General features: G+C 44.1%; 2 protein-coding genes across 3 annotated transcripts in view; both read right to left on the bottom strand.

Annotated features, from left to right (window-relative positions):
- Positions 1-5,056, bottom strand: part of Clgn (calmegin) — a 37,645-nt gene extending 32,589 nt beyond the window's left edge. The window contains exon 1 of one of the 2 annotated variants that reach the window (XM_075977889.1): positions 4,908-5,056. Coding sequence is in view for 1 of the 2 variants with exons in the window: in XM_075977888.1 (XP_075834003.1) it covers positions 4,814-4,867 (54 nt within the window). In the remaining variant the exon portion in view is untranslated. Of the gene's footprint in view, positions 1-4,813; positions 4,874-4,907 lie in introns of those variants that run through there. The other variant, XM_075977888.1, reaches the window with a different exon arrangement.
- Mgat4d (MGAT4 family member D) overlaps positions 4,941-15,471 on the bottom strand; it is a 36,878-nt gene continuing 26,347 nt past the window's right edge. Inside the window, exon 11 of the mRNA XM_075978003.1 lies at positions 4,941-5,126. Coding sequence (XP_075834118.1) covers positions 4,941-5,126 — 186 coding nt within the window. The remainder of the gene's footprint in view (positions 5,127-15,471) is intronic.

Raw genomic sequence — 15,471 nt, 5'->3', positions numbered from 1 at the left:
ATGAAGCTTAAGTATATGCAAAATTAAACATTTGATAATTACAAAGCTGCAGTCCACTTACATCTAAACACCAAAAACAAAGGGATTTTTACATTTAACATAGGAGTGTTTGCCAAAAATCAAATTCCATGCTGTAGCAAGTTGTCTGCCAGGAACCTCGCTCTTTCTATAATTCCATGGTTATCACATGATTGTCTGACCACAGGTCTCTTCAGACGCTGCATAACTGCTGTCCCTTCTGCTAGGAAAAATGCCAAACGCAACCTGCTGTCCTCTTAACAGAATGGCTTCCTTTATGTGATTATGTTCTCACCCGCTCTCATTAGCATATGCTAATTCAAGATCTCCCCCTTCTAGAAAGTCTGTTGGCACCGAGACAGTTAAGAGTCATTGATTCAAAAGCGGTCATACAATAACACATCATCATCATGCATGCCACTCATTCCTCAAAGCTAACATCAACATGGGGACATTTGCAAAGTAGAGTCTTAGAACTCTAAAACTGTTCAGACAATAGACAGCTATGGACATATATGGGACCATGTAAGAAAGATGGAGCAGACAGGGATGGTACTACAGTCACCAGAATTGCTAAAGGGCACTTAGGGCGATGAAATAGCCAATATTAAAATTTGGTAATGATTACCCAACTCAAAATATAATTACATAAAATAAGAAACCGAACTTGATAGTATATAAATTATATATAATTAAAACAGTTTATAAAACATCACAGAAAGCACTATTCTACCTACTTAGTTCAACTGACACAACCCCTTTTCAGATCAAAACTTTAATATCTGGACCAGATAAGCTTGATTTCTCCTAAAGGTTGAATGTATACTTTGAAAATGCACATTTTCGGGGCTGGAGAGATGGCTCAGTGGTTAAGAGCATTGCCTGCTCTTCCAAAGGTCCTGAGTTCAATTCCCAGCAACCACATGGTGGCTCACAACCATCTGTAAAGAGGTCTGGCGCCCTCTTCTGGCCTTCAGGCATACACACAGAATATTGTATACATAATAAATATTAAAAAAAAAAGAAAATGCACATTTTCAAAACCACTAAACAGAAATCTACCTTAATAGGTGCTTTCTGTATTCAGATACTGCCGTCTTTATGGAGAGACAAAACACACAAGGGTAAATAAATAGATGTAAAAATTTTTTTTGAATTTTGCATGCAAATGGATGGAAATAGAAAACACTATCCTGAGTGAGGTAAGCCAGACCCAAAAAGAGGAACATGGGATGTACTCACTCATATTTGGTTTCTAGCCATAAACCAAGGACATTGAGCCTATAATTAGTGATCCTAGAGAAGCTAAATAAGGAGAACACAAAGAAAAACATATAGGCATCCTCCTGAATATTAACCTTCAGCAAGCGATGAAAGGAGACAGAGACAGAGACCCACATTGGAGCACAGAACTGAAATCTCAAGGTCCAAATCAGGAGCAGAAGGAGAGAGAGCACGAGCAAGGAACTCAGGACCGCGAGGAGTGCACCCACACACTGAGACAATGGGGATGTTCTACTGGGAACTCACCAAGACCAGCTGGCCTGGGTCTGGAAAAGCCTGGGATAAAACCGGACTCTCTGAACATAGCGGACAATGAGGACTACTGTGAACTCAAAAACAACGGCAATGGGTTTCTGATCCTACTGCACGCACTGGCTTTGTGGGAGCCTAGGCAGTTTGGATGCTCAACTTACTAGACCTGAATGGAGGTGGGGGTTCCTTGGACTTCCCACAGGACAGGGAACCCTGATTGCTTTTCGGGCTGAGGGGGGGGGACTTAATTGGGGGAGGGGAGGGAAATGGGAGGCAGTGGCGGGGAAGAGACAGAAATCTTTAATAAATAAATAAATTAAAAAAATAAAAAAAGAGTATCAATATGACTTTAGAACTTTCTGGATGGCAGTATTGTCCACTTAATAGAACCTAGACTCACACAGAGGAGAGCTTCTGGGCAGGCCTGCTCACGGGGATTTCTAGCATGTGTTGATTGAGTTATGAAGACCCATTCTTAGTGAATGGGCTGGGCCCCAAACTGGAAGGAAAAGGAGAAAGTGAGCTGAGCACCAGTGTTCATCTCTTTCTGCTTCCTGACTGCAGGCTCCTCTCTGGCTGCCATGCCTTCTCAGCAACACGGACTGTGGCCCTGCAGACTGTAAGCCAGATAAAGCCTTCTCTCCTTAAGTTGCATTTATCTAGTATTATGTCTCAGCAACAAGAGAATTAATAAAGGGGATATATACCTGATCACTTGATCATATGACAATTCCGTTTTTAATTTCCGAGATGCTTCCACAGTATTTCCCACAATGCCTGTGCCCCGGGATCCAGGGCTGTCTCTGCCTCCCCAGCACCGGGACTGCAGACCTTCACCACCATGCTCTGCTGTCGTCCTGTATGTTCTTTTTGCTTCTTCCTGTGATAGCTATCTGAGGATTCCTGAACTCTACACTTCAGAGATCACTCTTCAAAGATGAGTTATTCACTCTCAAAGATGACTCGACACCTTCTTTAATTTGAACTTGCTCTTTCCTCTGAGATGAAATATGCTGACTGTGCCCATCAAGATGGCCCGAGAACCTAGGTCAATCCCCAGGACCCACATCAGAGAGAACTAATTTCCCAAAGCTGGCCTCTGACTGCCACACACGTGCCAAGTGTTCCACCACCCAACCCACAAATAAATGTAATTTTTAGTTTTGATTTTTGAGGCAGGATCTCTCTGTTTAGTCCTTGCTGTCCTAGAACTTAATGTGTAGACCAAGCTGGCCTCAAAATCAGAGATACCTGCCTGCCTCTGCCTCCAGAGTGCTGGGATTAGGGGTGTGCACCACTGTGCCTGGTTTATTTCCCTTTTCTGTAACATCACCTCTAGTTGCCAAAGCCGTCCTACGTGAGTGGACTTGGGCTGGGAAGGAGTCCACCAGAAAGCAAAGCAGAGTGCAGCGCCATGAGTCCCCGGGGTCTCTGGTAACCAAGCTCATTAGGAGGGCGTTTGTGGAATGAAAGAACACATTTCCGTGCGTCAGCCATTGTTAGGGACGTGACCTCCCTGACAGATATTCCTAGCTGTTACTGTGTCCTTCCCACTCTCGCTAACCTTCAGAACCAGCCCCTGCCTTCTTGCAAGCCTGGCATTTCCTAGCAACATTTCTTAACCTGGACCCTGCTTAAACCACTGTCAGTAGCTCTTAGCACAGATCGCTTCTTCTAAGACTGAGTCTTCATTCTGAGTATTCGCCTACATATTTTTTAAAACTTTAATTTTGTATACATGTGCTTCTGCTGTGTTGTTATATAAACATATGTGTGGGTATCAGAGGAGGTCAGAAAAGGGCATCGATGCCCTGGATCTGGAGTTACAGGTTGTGAGTATCTGACACGGGTGCTAGGAACTGATTCCAGGGCTTCCGCAAGAGCAGTGTGTGTTCTTAACCACTGAGCCATCTCTCCAGCCCAGAACTTCCCTTTTAATACACTTACACTCCTATAAATGGCTCTTCTCATAACTGGGGACTTTTGCCTACGTTGCGGTCCTTAGCTGGCTGAGGTATCAGGCATGGTTGGTGTACCTGGGGAGTGAGGGTGGAAACCTGACTCATGTGGCTTCAGAAGCTCACTACAGAATGACAGTAGCTGCTTCCTGACCTTGCTGCCTTCCCAGTGGCTGGCCAGTGGCTGGCACTGCTGTCCAGAGGGCAATGGACCTGGGCAATCACTCTGGGTCTCTTCTCACCTGCGAAGTGAGAGGCTTGAGTGACCCGAGCTGAAGTCCTATCAAAGCAGATGGGTCCTGCTTTCTAATTACACAGTCAAGAAGAAAATTATCAGGCGCTGAAAGAATCCTTGACACAATAACATCCATCAGGGCCATCCATCAACAACACATGCCACACACTAGAAACCATCCTGGCCGGACTAGAAAAGCACAGGGTCGACGTGACTAGATGATCACACCAATAGACGAGGACTAGAAAGCCGCCAAAATTACAACTACGGAAAGGAGGGCTACCAGAGAGGGGTAAAAATTCCAGGGCAAGCAAGCAAGTAAACAAAACAAAACACCACGATTTACTATTTTATGCATCGAAAAGTTTCAATATAAATTAATCATGTTCCAAAATGTATTCCCATTGAACGTTCTTTCGCCTAATTTGTCTGCTTCTGTTTTTAACCTTCTGTCTCCAGCACCCAGCTTCCTAGCCATTTATTTTTTAACCCAGAACAAACCTCTGCAGAGCATCTCCCTCCTGGGTGGGGCAGATGCCACTTACGTTCACTAAAGTCTCTGATTGATAGTAAACAGGCATTAGATAATGACTTCAACACACTTAGGCTCCCTCCTCAGGAGCCCGCTAGGTTCCACCCAAGTGTCTAGGTAGCAGCCAGGACTCTCTAGCCACCTTCACCGGATGGTGGTGATGTGTGTGCTGCTGGTGGTGGGGTCCTTTTGGCTTCGCAGAGATGGATTGCACAGAAGTGGGTTGCTTATGAGGAGCCCAAGTTGGTTTTGTTTGCGTTTTCTAGAAAAGTGCAAAGAACTCTCTTGGGAGCGTGGCCAGGGCTCCGTGGAACGGGGCCACAGTGGCAACTGCTGGGATAACGGACTCCAGAGACTCCAGGCTGAGCAGGGCACCCGGCCTTCCCCCGCGTCAGCGCAGCAGGTGGGGGACCCAAGGGACTTGAAGTGGGGCTCCCTCCACCCAAGGCTGATCTCTGTCGCGGAGGCTGGGAGAGCCCACCTATGACAAGAGCTCGCTGCACCTCCATCCTTGAACTCAACCTCCAACCTCACCTGGCTGCACCCAGTTGAACCTTCTAGTCTCAGAACGGGGTGCGGCCCGGGCATCCGGACCCGATTCCTCACCCCGGCCCCGCAGATCACACACCTGTCCTGCGAGTTTGTGTCCGGCAGCGGAAGCTCACGTGTCCGACTGGCCACTACTCAATCCCCGGCGTCTCCCCCAGACCGATCCGGGCGGCAGCCGCCCAGCAGCGACTACTAACTGCGCGTGCGCGAGCGGCAGCTCCGGAGGATGCTGTGGATGCTCCGGTGAGCGAGCCTCCTGCTCAACCGCCGCTAAGGACCCAGCGGCCGCGCGGCGACCCTGGGGAGCAGTGCTCCCAAAGTCAGTAGCAGCTCTCTGGAGTTGAAGCTCTGCAGACCTCTTCTACGTGCCGTGCCTTAGTTGGCTCCTAGGTGGATGGGATGGATGAATAGACGGATATAATTTTGTTTTCTTTTCCTTTCCTTTCTTTTCTTTTTTCTCTTTTCTTTGTGGTTGTTTTGTTCTGTGTGTGTGTGGCGGGGAGGGAGGGGGGGGGGTCTTATCTAGTAGTCCAGGCTGGTCTCAAACTAGGTGTGGAGCCAATGATGACCTAAAATTTCAGACTCTCTTTCCTCTACTTTCTGACTTTTGGGACACTGTACTGCTGGGGTGAAGTCCGGTTGGTGTGTGCTAGACAAGCTCTATATCAGTTGAGCCACGTCCCTCGCTCCCTGAATTTAATATCAATCACGGTTTTAGAAGATTGTCAAGACAGGCATACCAAATTTCATATGGTTGATTTTTTAAATATATTTCTTTATTTTAAAAGCTGAGTGCTCATGATTGCCGCTCAGGAAACTTCCGATTTCACATGCGTCATGACATGTTAAATGTTAATCTTATAAATTATATATTTTCATTCTGGCAATATGAATAATTTCCAGAGACACTTAGTTGGCTTTATTTTGTACATCCCTCGAAGGTGTTACCTGCTTTCTTTCCCTTCTGTGTGCTTCCAGTTCCGTGTATTGTTTGTATCTAGTATTAATCTGTGTGACCAGACTTAGAGTCTGTGCAAAGGACCTCTTTTCTGTCCTTCTGTGTTCAGCCTGCCCCCTTGATTTAGGATGTGTCAATCATTTTCCTGTGGTTTCAATACAGTAACTTTAACTCATTTTCATTCTTTATTAGGCAGAGAAACATAATTTTAAAAAATGTATACATCTCCAGTCATGATTCCATCCTCTCTCAGCTTGGCTTCATGGGTTCTGAGTTTATCGTATCACCTTGCTCAATTACTGCAGCACCCAAATTGCCCTAGGTATAACAGAAGGAGGTGTCTTCAAGTCACTTCTGGGTGGTCTTTGGACACCCATCCTATTTTTAATTGGTTCTTTGGATTTGTTTTGTATATACTTTGCCAGCTTTGAGCACATGTAAGCAAACACCCAAGGAACACAACAAATAAGGAATAAATCAGTTTGCAAAAGCTTTCTTGATCCCATCCCTGGCAACCACAGACTTCTTGTGGAATCTGGTAGAAATGGAGCTTAAACAATGTTTTATTTTGTTTTGTTTTTGTGTTTCTGGCTCCCCTCCAGCCAGCATGACTGAGATTCATCTGCACGTCTGGACGCAGTGTTTGCACCTCCTTACTGCTGTGTGGCTCCCATTGTACTGATGCATTTCTAGACAAGTCTCCTCTTCAGGAGCTGGGAGCAGAATGGGTGAGATGCCTGGGGCATCTGCTTAGGGAAATGCTTAGCTGCTTGTTACAATGTGGCCATGTGCTTCAGTTCCTACCGGCAATATGCAAGAGTCCTGGTTGGGCCACCACGTTGAGCAGGGCCATTCTTTAATCGGAGCCCTTTGGGTGGCTGGTCAACAAACATATGGCGTACCTGTTTAAGCACTATGTAGCGGTCTCCTGTCGCTCTAAATCTGTTCTGTCAGCTGAGTTGTCCTTTATTCTCACAAGCAGTGTAGGGAAGGACGTGCCTGTCAAGGTACCCAGGCACTGCAACATCACCTTTTCTTTTCCTGCAGGGTCATGAACTTTCTATGAGGCTCTGCCCCTGAGTTCCATCTCCAGCCCCTTTATGTTTGTATGGAATATATGTTGAACTTTTTTCAAATATCTTTCCAGCTTCTATGAAAGTAATAAAATGATCTTTTACAGACCGATTTATTCAATGGAATAATAAGTTTTCCAATAGGTTCCTAAGGTTCATATACCCTGGATATCAATACCGGGACACGATATGCTGTGGTTTTGGAGTGCATGGACAGCTGATACTGCATTGACGAATTTTGGAGCAGTTAGTATTTGCTGCTATGTAGGGTGCGTGAGGTCATGATGCAGATTAGACATTACATTTACACCATTAAAGAATTTGGAAATTTGCTGTGATCTGAAACAATTCAGAAATAGTGGACTCTAACTATTTGGGTTTTTAAAACTTTGCCTTTCCTGTGGAGATCCTTGGATTCAATATTCAGTGTCAGGAAATATATATTGAGCGGAATCGTCTTACATAATCATGTGATCACGGGGGTTGGTGATGCTTTGTGCTTTTTACGTTTTCTATCAATTCTTCCTGCTTTCCAGCTTAAGCCATATGTCTGGCACCTATTTTTTGTTTCTTTTTTGGATTTTTTGAGACAGGGTTTCTCCGTAGCTTTTTGGTTCCTGTCCTGGAACTAGCTCTTGTAGACCAGGCTGGCCTCGAACTCACAGAGATCCGCCTGCCTCTGCCTCCCGAGTGCTGGGATTAAAGACGTGCGCCACCACCGCCCGTCTGGCACCTATTTTGATGAACTATCTTTTTAAAAAAAATTACACATTTTATCTGGGATTATAGAGAAAAATATAATAAAACAACTCATACAAATGACTTCATGATTAGATGGCAGAAGTATCTACTAAAATCCACAAAGCATCTATAAATGGATGCCAATGGTGCTTTTTAAATATTTCAAAAACAAAAATCATCTTCTCAGGAGAAATAGCTGTCCAGATTTGAACCCCCATTATTTGCTCAGACCTGTCATAGTTCTGTCACAGAGCGGGAGGTGTTTAAGTTCATAACCTCACGGCATCTTTCCACACTTGTGGAAGTAGCTGGTGTCTGTTGGCGTACAAAAGAGTCCACAGTAGCCCAGAATGGAGGATAACAAAGATTTATTTATCTGGGGATAAACTCACAGGAAGAGAAGCGATTCACAGTCCTCTGCGTGCACAGGGAACTGGAACCAAGAGCAACCAAGAGGCCCACGCATGCTTTTCACCTGCATTTGTAATACATGGGACCACACCCAATGTGGGCTGGTATCTTAAAGGCCATTGGCTGATGGGTCTCTGTCTCCTCTCCCCAAGAATAAAGAGACATTTACCATCACTATTAATATGCAAATATTGCTACATTGCTAGGTACTAGACTCTGCTAAAACCTAAATCTGGAATGTTCCCCTAAAGGTCCACATGCTGCAGGTGTGTGAGGGGAGTCCCTGCAGGTGTCAGACAGGAAAGCAAACCATACAAAGAGATGAAATGAAAACCTGGTGCGGATTGACTTCGTCAGCCTGGATCAGACTTTGGGGAGTCTAATGCCAGGCAGTTCATTTGTAGGCATATTTGAACAGAATAGAATTTGGAAAAGGGTCTCTAGGCAACAATAATTCATACAATCATTCCAATTTAGGTGTTCAATAAAACAGGCAAGCATAAGAGAATTATAATAGCTAACAGAGGACCAAGGAAAGGGGACAGTCGTCCTCAACCACCCATCTCTTCACTTCTGATAATATTTTTGCAGTGAGCAAAATGGGTGTGGCAGGGCCTGTTCCACATAAACCTATAAACAGTCCTTAGCATGGCAAAGCAGTATCGTGTCTCCAACCACAGGCGTGTCTTTTATCCCCGTGTGGATTCTGCATGGACAATTAGTATGCAACAGAGCCATCAAACATGACAGTATCATTTTGGGGTTAACTGCTGTTGTTTCCCCCAATGTCTCCCCAAGTTAGTTTCCTCTTGGGACATCTCATTTTGTTGGAATTGTCTTATAATTCTCTTATGCTTGCCTATAGCAATTAGACAAGCCATGGAGACAATGTATTCTGCCATGACCTCTATCACAGCTGCTGATTTTTCTTTAAAAACTTAGAATGCAGGTGATGTGGAGGGCATGAGGGCTTTGTCCTTACAGAGACACACTCAGAGGGAAGAGTCTAGAATAATCATTCTGGGGAAATTTGGGTTAGTTAGGTCAGTCCCTTCAGACAGGAAAGTTGTCACCAGGTGGTTAACAGCCTCCATGCTAAACTTTCTGGAAGGAATGCAGGTATTTGATTTTATCTCCTGCACTGAGGAAACATTCCTGGTTCTCTCGGTTCTTTTCTGTGGGTACAAGGTCTTTGTTCCCTTTACCAGTGTGGAACCAAGCTCGGTGTATGGAAGATGGTGGAGTTGGGACAGTGGGAAGTCTTCAGATCACCGGGCACCTGCCTGCAAAGGAGACCTTGGGGCCCCTTTCTGGACCTCAGGGGTTGAGCTCTGCTCTGCTCTGATTGGACGAGCTCTGCTCTGCTCTGATTGGACGAGCTCTGCTCTGCACCGTGACGCGCTGCCTTGCCACAGGACCCCTAAAAGCAATAGTGCCAACCAGCCAACCATGGACGAGAAGCTCCACAGCTGAGTCACATAGCCGCACTGTGAATTGATCGCCCTAGGTATTTGTGGTTTCTAGAGATGCTGTGTGCCAGCTCCCAAAACGGAAAATCAGTTAAGAACTGGGTAATGGTTCCTTGTTTTGTCTGTCTGTTTTCTATTTCCTTCCTATATCCTTCTGGCTCTTGCATATTCCCAGAGTCCAGTCGTGGTTCAAATGGCCCTTGGAGCATCAGGATGTCTGCCTTCAGTGCCTACACCCTGAAAGGTCCTAACCTGCCCATCTTTCTGCTGCAGGCCTGGATGACTGGTTTACAGGACCATGTATGCACGCAGTGTTTGAGGTGCTGCCTCTTGAGAAGAACTGCGCCTGGAGGCTCTTTTGACTTTTTGTATTTGCTTGGCATAGGTGTGGGGAGACGATTTGGATCCTAATGTATCATATGCATTTATGACTATTAGTAAAATATTAAGTAAAATAAAATTTACCAAAAGGCAAAATTTTAAGTTAAGTTTGAACTCTGTAGAAGCTATCTGTGCCTGTTGTTCTTCTCAAAGGAGAGGAGGAAATGGATGCCACAGTTCACCTTCTGCAGTCCTAGAACTTGTCATGTGTCACAGGCCATGCTGAGGTGAACACGCCTGGACTGGCAAGATAGCTTAGTCTCCTGGCTAAGCCGATGAACCCAAGCTCCCAGTGAGAGACTTGTTTCCAAAGAGCAAGATGGATAGCTGCTGAAAATGCCACCAATGCTGGCCTCTAGCCTCCACATGAATGCACATACGTGAGCAAGCACGCCTGCATTCTCGAGCACTGCCCACACAAGGGCATGCACACATACCTGGTTATAGTATATACACACAAAGCTAAGCTGTAACATTTGGTTAAAGTATAAGAAAAAAAATTATCTCTTACTGCTTAAAATATATAAGGTAAATGGAATATTTTACTATTGAATAACTGCCTTAAGAGATGCCTATAAGAAACTGAGGGATGCAAAATTTGTTGAGGCTATAAAGACTTAAATAGCAGCGAACTCTATTTCCAACAATTCGGAATACTTTTAAAAAGCATTCTTTTTTTTAAAGTTATTTCTTTTTTAAGATTTATTTATTTATTATGTATACAACACTCTGCCTCGATGTATGCCCGCACACCAGAGGAGGGCGCCGGATCTCAGTACAGATGGTTGTGAGCCACCATATGGTTGCTGGGAATTGAACTCAGGACCTCTGGAAGAACAGCCAGTGCTCTTAACCTCTGAGCCATCTCTCCAGCCCTTAAAAGGCATTCTTAATTTACAAAATGAACATCTACAAAAATAAGTGAATGCAACATTGGGAAAGGCACATGCAGGGACCACGTATTCTTGTCTAAGTTATGGAACACTCAGATAGTATCACATGGAAAAACTCCTCATAACAGTGATGCAATCAGAGATCAATAAAGAAAAGATGGAAAGATAACTTCTCCAAATAAACACTTCCAAACAATTCGTGGATCCAACTGTGACATTTTTAGAAATGAATGACTATCAAAAATATGTCACATACCAAGGTATCTGATGATTGAGCCACACAGCACTTGGGGGTGGGTTTCCAGCTGAAATGTCTTTATTAGAAGGCAGCTAGAAGACATGGTGGCACTAGCAAACCAGACTGGATCTATGCTTTCCACTTATTCGGATAGCTTTACAAAATGATCACAACACACAGCTCAGTTCCCACAGAGACTGCCCATGGCCGTTGCACACTTCTGAGCTGTTAGCTCTGTCTGTGTGATGGCCTTGCTGTTTCCGTCATGAAACGCAGTTCTAACAGGCTGGTAATGTCTCTAATTGTACCTGTTTAAAATTCAACTCTTTAAGCTAAAAATTTCCCCGGGGAAAGCTCTATTTTTGGCGTGACATGAGAAGTCATGTAATGCCTTCAAGTACTGTGTTCACGGCTTTTTCCTTTTCTAGATAATTTATCCCCTGCTTCTGGTTTCTGAAAGGTATCATTAGAAACTGGTGTATCAGAGGATCAGGTATGACATAGCTTCTTCTTGTATGTTTATTATCTTCAATATTCCTGAAATAAAAAAGAAACCTGTAACACCCAGAAAGAACTTTTTAATTAGTAAGGCTATAGTCATGTCTGCAGTAATTTCCTGATATTACTCAGTTATCATCTTCACCTTGATATTATCACACCACCTCCTTGAAGCAGAACACATAACTTGGCACCAACAAAATCTCTGAGTCTCTAAGTCATCGCTTGCGTTAGTAGTAGGTTATGCCAACATCAATGAGACTGGACTGTTAAGTTACCTCCTTCATCTCTAGGGCTCCTGGGGAAAGCATCTACATAAATGATCATTGCAGCCATAGGAAAGACACTTGGTATACGTCAGTGAACTAGGAAAGAGACTATGAGAAGGACAGGAGAGATTGGGAAAGAGAGAAAAGACTGTGAATGCAGGTGACATGAAAGAAAGAGAGGGGGCAGGGAGAAATGGGGAGGGAGGAACAGGAGGACCAAGGCAGGAGTTGGGGGGGGGAGATGGGAAGGGAAACAAGGGCAATAAAATATGCATAAAGATGCCATAATAATCCCATTCGTATGCTAACTAAAAATCCCCTCAAGAGAAAAAAAGTAGGAAAATCACATTTAAAACATAATTTAAAATGTAAATATATCTGTAGAAGTGTAGGGTAATAATTTATGAAATTCCTAGATTGAATATAAAATTTAGAGCACAGAAATTTAGCTACCAGTATATAATAATGTAGGTATTTCAGTTCACATAAAAAATAGTTTTGAGGCCGGGCGGTGGTGGCGCACGCCTTTAATCCCAGCACTCGGGAGGCAGAGGTAGGCGGATCTCTGTGAGTTCGAGACCAGCCTGGTCTACAGAGCTAGTTCCAGGACAGGCTCCAAAGCCACAGAGAAACCCTGTCTCGAAAAACCAAAAAAAAAAAAAAAGAAAAAAAGAAAAAAGAAAAAGAAAAAAAATAGTTTTGAATTTTGTGTGATAGTAGCAAAAACAGCCTGTGGCCCAAAAAATTGGGGGGAAATGATTTTTCTACCCTCACATTCTAAGGGAAAATTGTCATACATATCTTTACATATGAAAGAAAAGAAAAAGAAAAGCATGACAGCGTGGAAGAAAAGACAAAAAATGTACTTGGTTCTTTAATAAAAGTCAAGGGCAGAGTCTTAAATAATTATTACCGAATGCATTTTCATCCTTTCCCTCTATTACTTGCTGCCTGCCAGCTGCAGCCACAGTGATGCATGCAGCAAGGCCTGCAGCAGTGCACGCGGCAGGGCACACAGTCCATCCGTTTGAAAAAGCTAATTGTTGGCGATGCTCACCTGCAATCCCAGCACTCTGGAGACGGAGACAGAGGGATCGGAACTGGGGCTAGCCTGAGCTACATAGTGAGACCTTATCGCAAACAGCAGAGAAAAAAAAATCATTGCTTAACTGAAGTTCAAAGTCAGTGGAGCGGCGTGCAGCTCACTGTGAAGAACGAGAAGGGCTTCACAAAAACCCAGCATTAACAACTACAGAAAAGCACACGCCTGCCAGCCAAAGGCACACTCCCTGTTGAGCATGTTGTAGTAATTTTAAGAAATTGTCATTCCATTAACACAAAAAGAAAAGGTTTTGTTATAAACATATTGTAGAACATTTATTGAATTTGAAGGTCTAGCCACATTTCAAACAGCTGTAAAGCTAAGATTCATCATTAAGAGGATATGATAACTTTTTGTGCCATGAGTTAGTGAGCAGAGACGAAATGATTTCTTAACAAACCTACAGTGTAGCTCTACTGTGTGCTTAAAAGTTCTGTGGTTCCGGAGCTTACCTCGGACACACAGTTTTGAAAAGCGTCAGCAGTAAACATCAAGGGATCGCTAGTAATAAATTTGAACCCATAAAAAGTGTAAGATTTTTCTATGATGGGATGAAGCCACCTGGTAACTGTGCAGACAGATCAAATTTGTATACTCACTTTGCTACTGAAGGCTTGATTTAAAACGGTATAATGTAATCGCTTATCCAGTATAATCTGAGAAAGTCGAATTCTTGCTGTGCCTTTTCCCCAAAAATGAGTCTGGTAATTTTTTAAAAAAAATGTGTGATTTCGGAAAATCCTAGTAGAAAATATCCTGTTAGAAAGGCAAAAAATTAATATATTCGATTTGGTAGAGGGCTACATTGTTGCTTACGACTATCTTACATGCTGTGAAGGGTAGGGGGAAAACACCAAGATTATGATATCTAAATATAAGATATTATATACTCACTCATTTTAATCCATCATGACTTACCAAGGTTAGATTAAAATATCACTTCTTTTCTTTCTTTCCTTTCCTTTCCTTTCCTTTTCTTCCTTCCTTCCTTCCTTCCTTTCTTTTCTTTTCTTTCTTTCTTCTTCCTTTTCCTCTTCCTCCTCCTCTTTCTCCTCCTCCTCCTCTTTCTCCTCCTCCTCCTCCTCCTCTTCCTCCTCCTCCTCCTCCTCCTCCTCCTCCTCCTCCTCCTCCTCCTCCTCCTCCTCCTCCTCCTCCTCTTCTTCTTCTTTTCTAAGACAGGGTTTCTCTGTGCAGCCCTGACTGCCCTAGAATTCACTCTGTAGTCCAGGATGGTGATGAAATCAGAGATTCACCTGCCTCTGCTGGGATTAAAGGTGTGTGCCACCACTGCTCAACTAGATTAAAATGTTTTACCAGACTAAATACATAAGGTGAGAAAAGAATCCTGTTACAACCTCACCCAAACTGAGACTGCGGAGACAGGTTTCCTGTGCGCCTGCTGCTTCCCTTCAGGCATTTGATGGTGTTTCAGTGGTAACACGTGGTAAGGAGTCTTCCGGATGATTTAAATTCTTGGTTTTACAGATGGAGGAAGCAGAGCGTGGGGCCCCCCAGGATCACACTCCGTAGTCACTACGACTAAACTCGTACTATTTAAAACCTCAACCTAACCTGTTGGTTTCTCCTAGATACTAGTTTCAACTAGATGCTACTATAGTTTGGGTAAACACCCCAAAGGTGCACGCGTGTGTTGGGGATCTCCAGCTCAGGCTCCTTTCCAAACCCAGCCCCCACGTTGGCCTGGGAACACAACCCCACTCCTCCCATTTCAACAGAAAGCTGCCAAGGGTTGGTTCCTCCCCTGAGCTACTCAAGACCATGCTTACAGGCTATTTCTCTCCTGCTTCCTTTCCATGGGAGTCACCCAGGAGTTGCTTTGCTCTGATTAAACCTGGTATTGTTAGTTCAGCTTGATTTGACTTACTGCATTGGTGGAGAAACCCACTAGGAAAGATTTCAAAATACTTGGCTGTGTGAAGCTGGGGTCACCGGGCTCTGGCAGCTAGAGTGGTGAAACCTTTAAGAGATGGAACCCCAGGGGAAGAATTTGGGGGTGTGTACTTGAGACACAGACCCTTCCTTCTGTGCTCAACTTCTCTGCCCTGTATTTGCACCATGACATGTCTGCGCCATGGACCCAAAGCCAGAGGGCTGAGCAAGCCTGGACTGACCCCCGGAACTGTGAGCCAAGACAAACCTTACCCGGGGGTTAAGTTGGTTGTTTCGGGTATCCAGTCACAGCGACAACAACACTGCTTCCAAAACTGGGGTGAATGTAACAATTACTAACACTACACGATGCTGGGTTTTTTTCATGAGGTCAATGGTTATTTAAATAAACATACTGATTACATTTACAAGGGTTTCCATTTCTGAAATGGTCTTGCTAATAATGTTTACTTTTAGACTAAAATAGTGACAGCTACTGTGTTGTTGTTTTTACCCTGGTAGATGACTCGGGTTCTTGGAAGACAGCTCTGTAAAGGTCACGGTGACAGGCAGGCTATCACAGCCGTGACCTCCCCTTTTCTAAAGGCTTCTAAGTTCATCGAGGCTAGGTTACTCAAGTTCCATCTCAGAATCATTTTTTAAGGATTTATTTATTTATTTTATGTACATTGGTGTTTTGCCTGCATGTATGTCTGTGTG

This window comes from Microtus pennsylvanicus, chromosome 6, assembly GCF_037038515.1.
Source record: "Microtus pennsylvanicus isolate mMicPen1 chromosome 6, mMicPen1.hap1, whole genome shotgun sequence".
Lineage (NCBI taxonomy): Eukaryota > Metazoa > Chordata > Mammalia > Rodentia > Cricetidae > Microtus > Microtus pennsylvanicus.
Note: the sequence above shows the minus strand (reverse complement) of the source record. Positions and strands in the feature narration are given on the sequence as shown.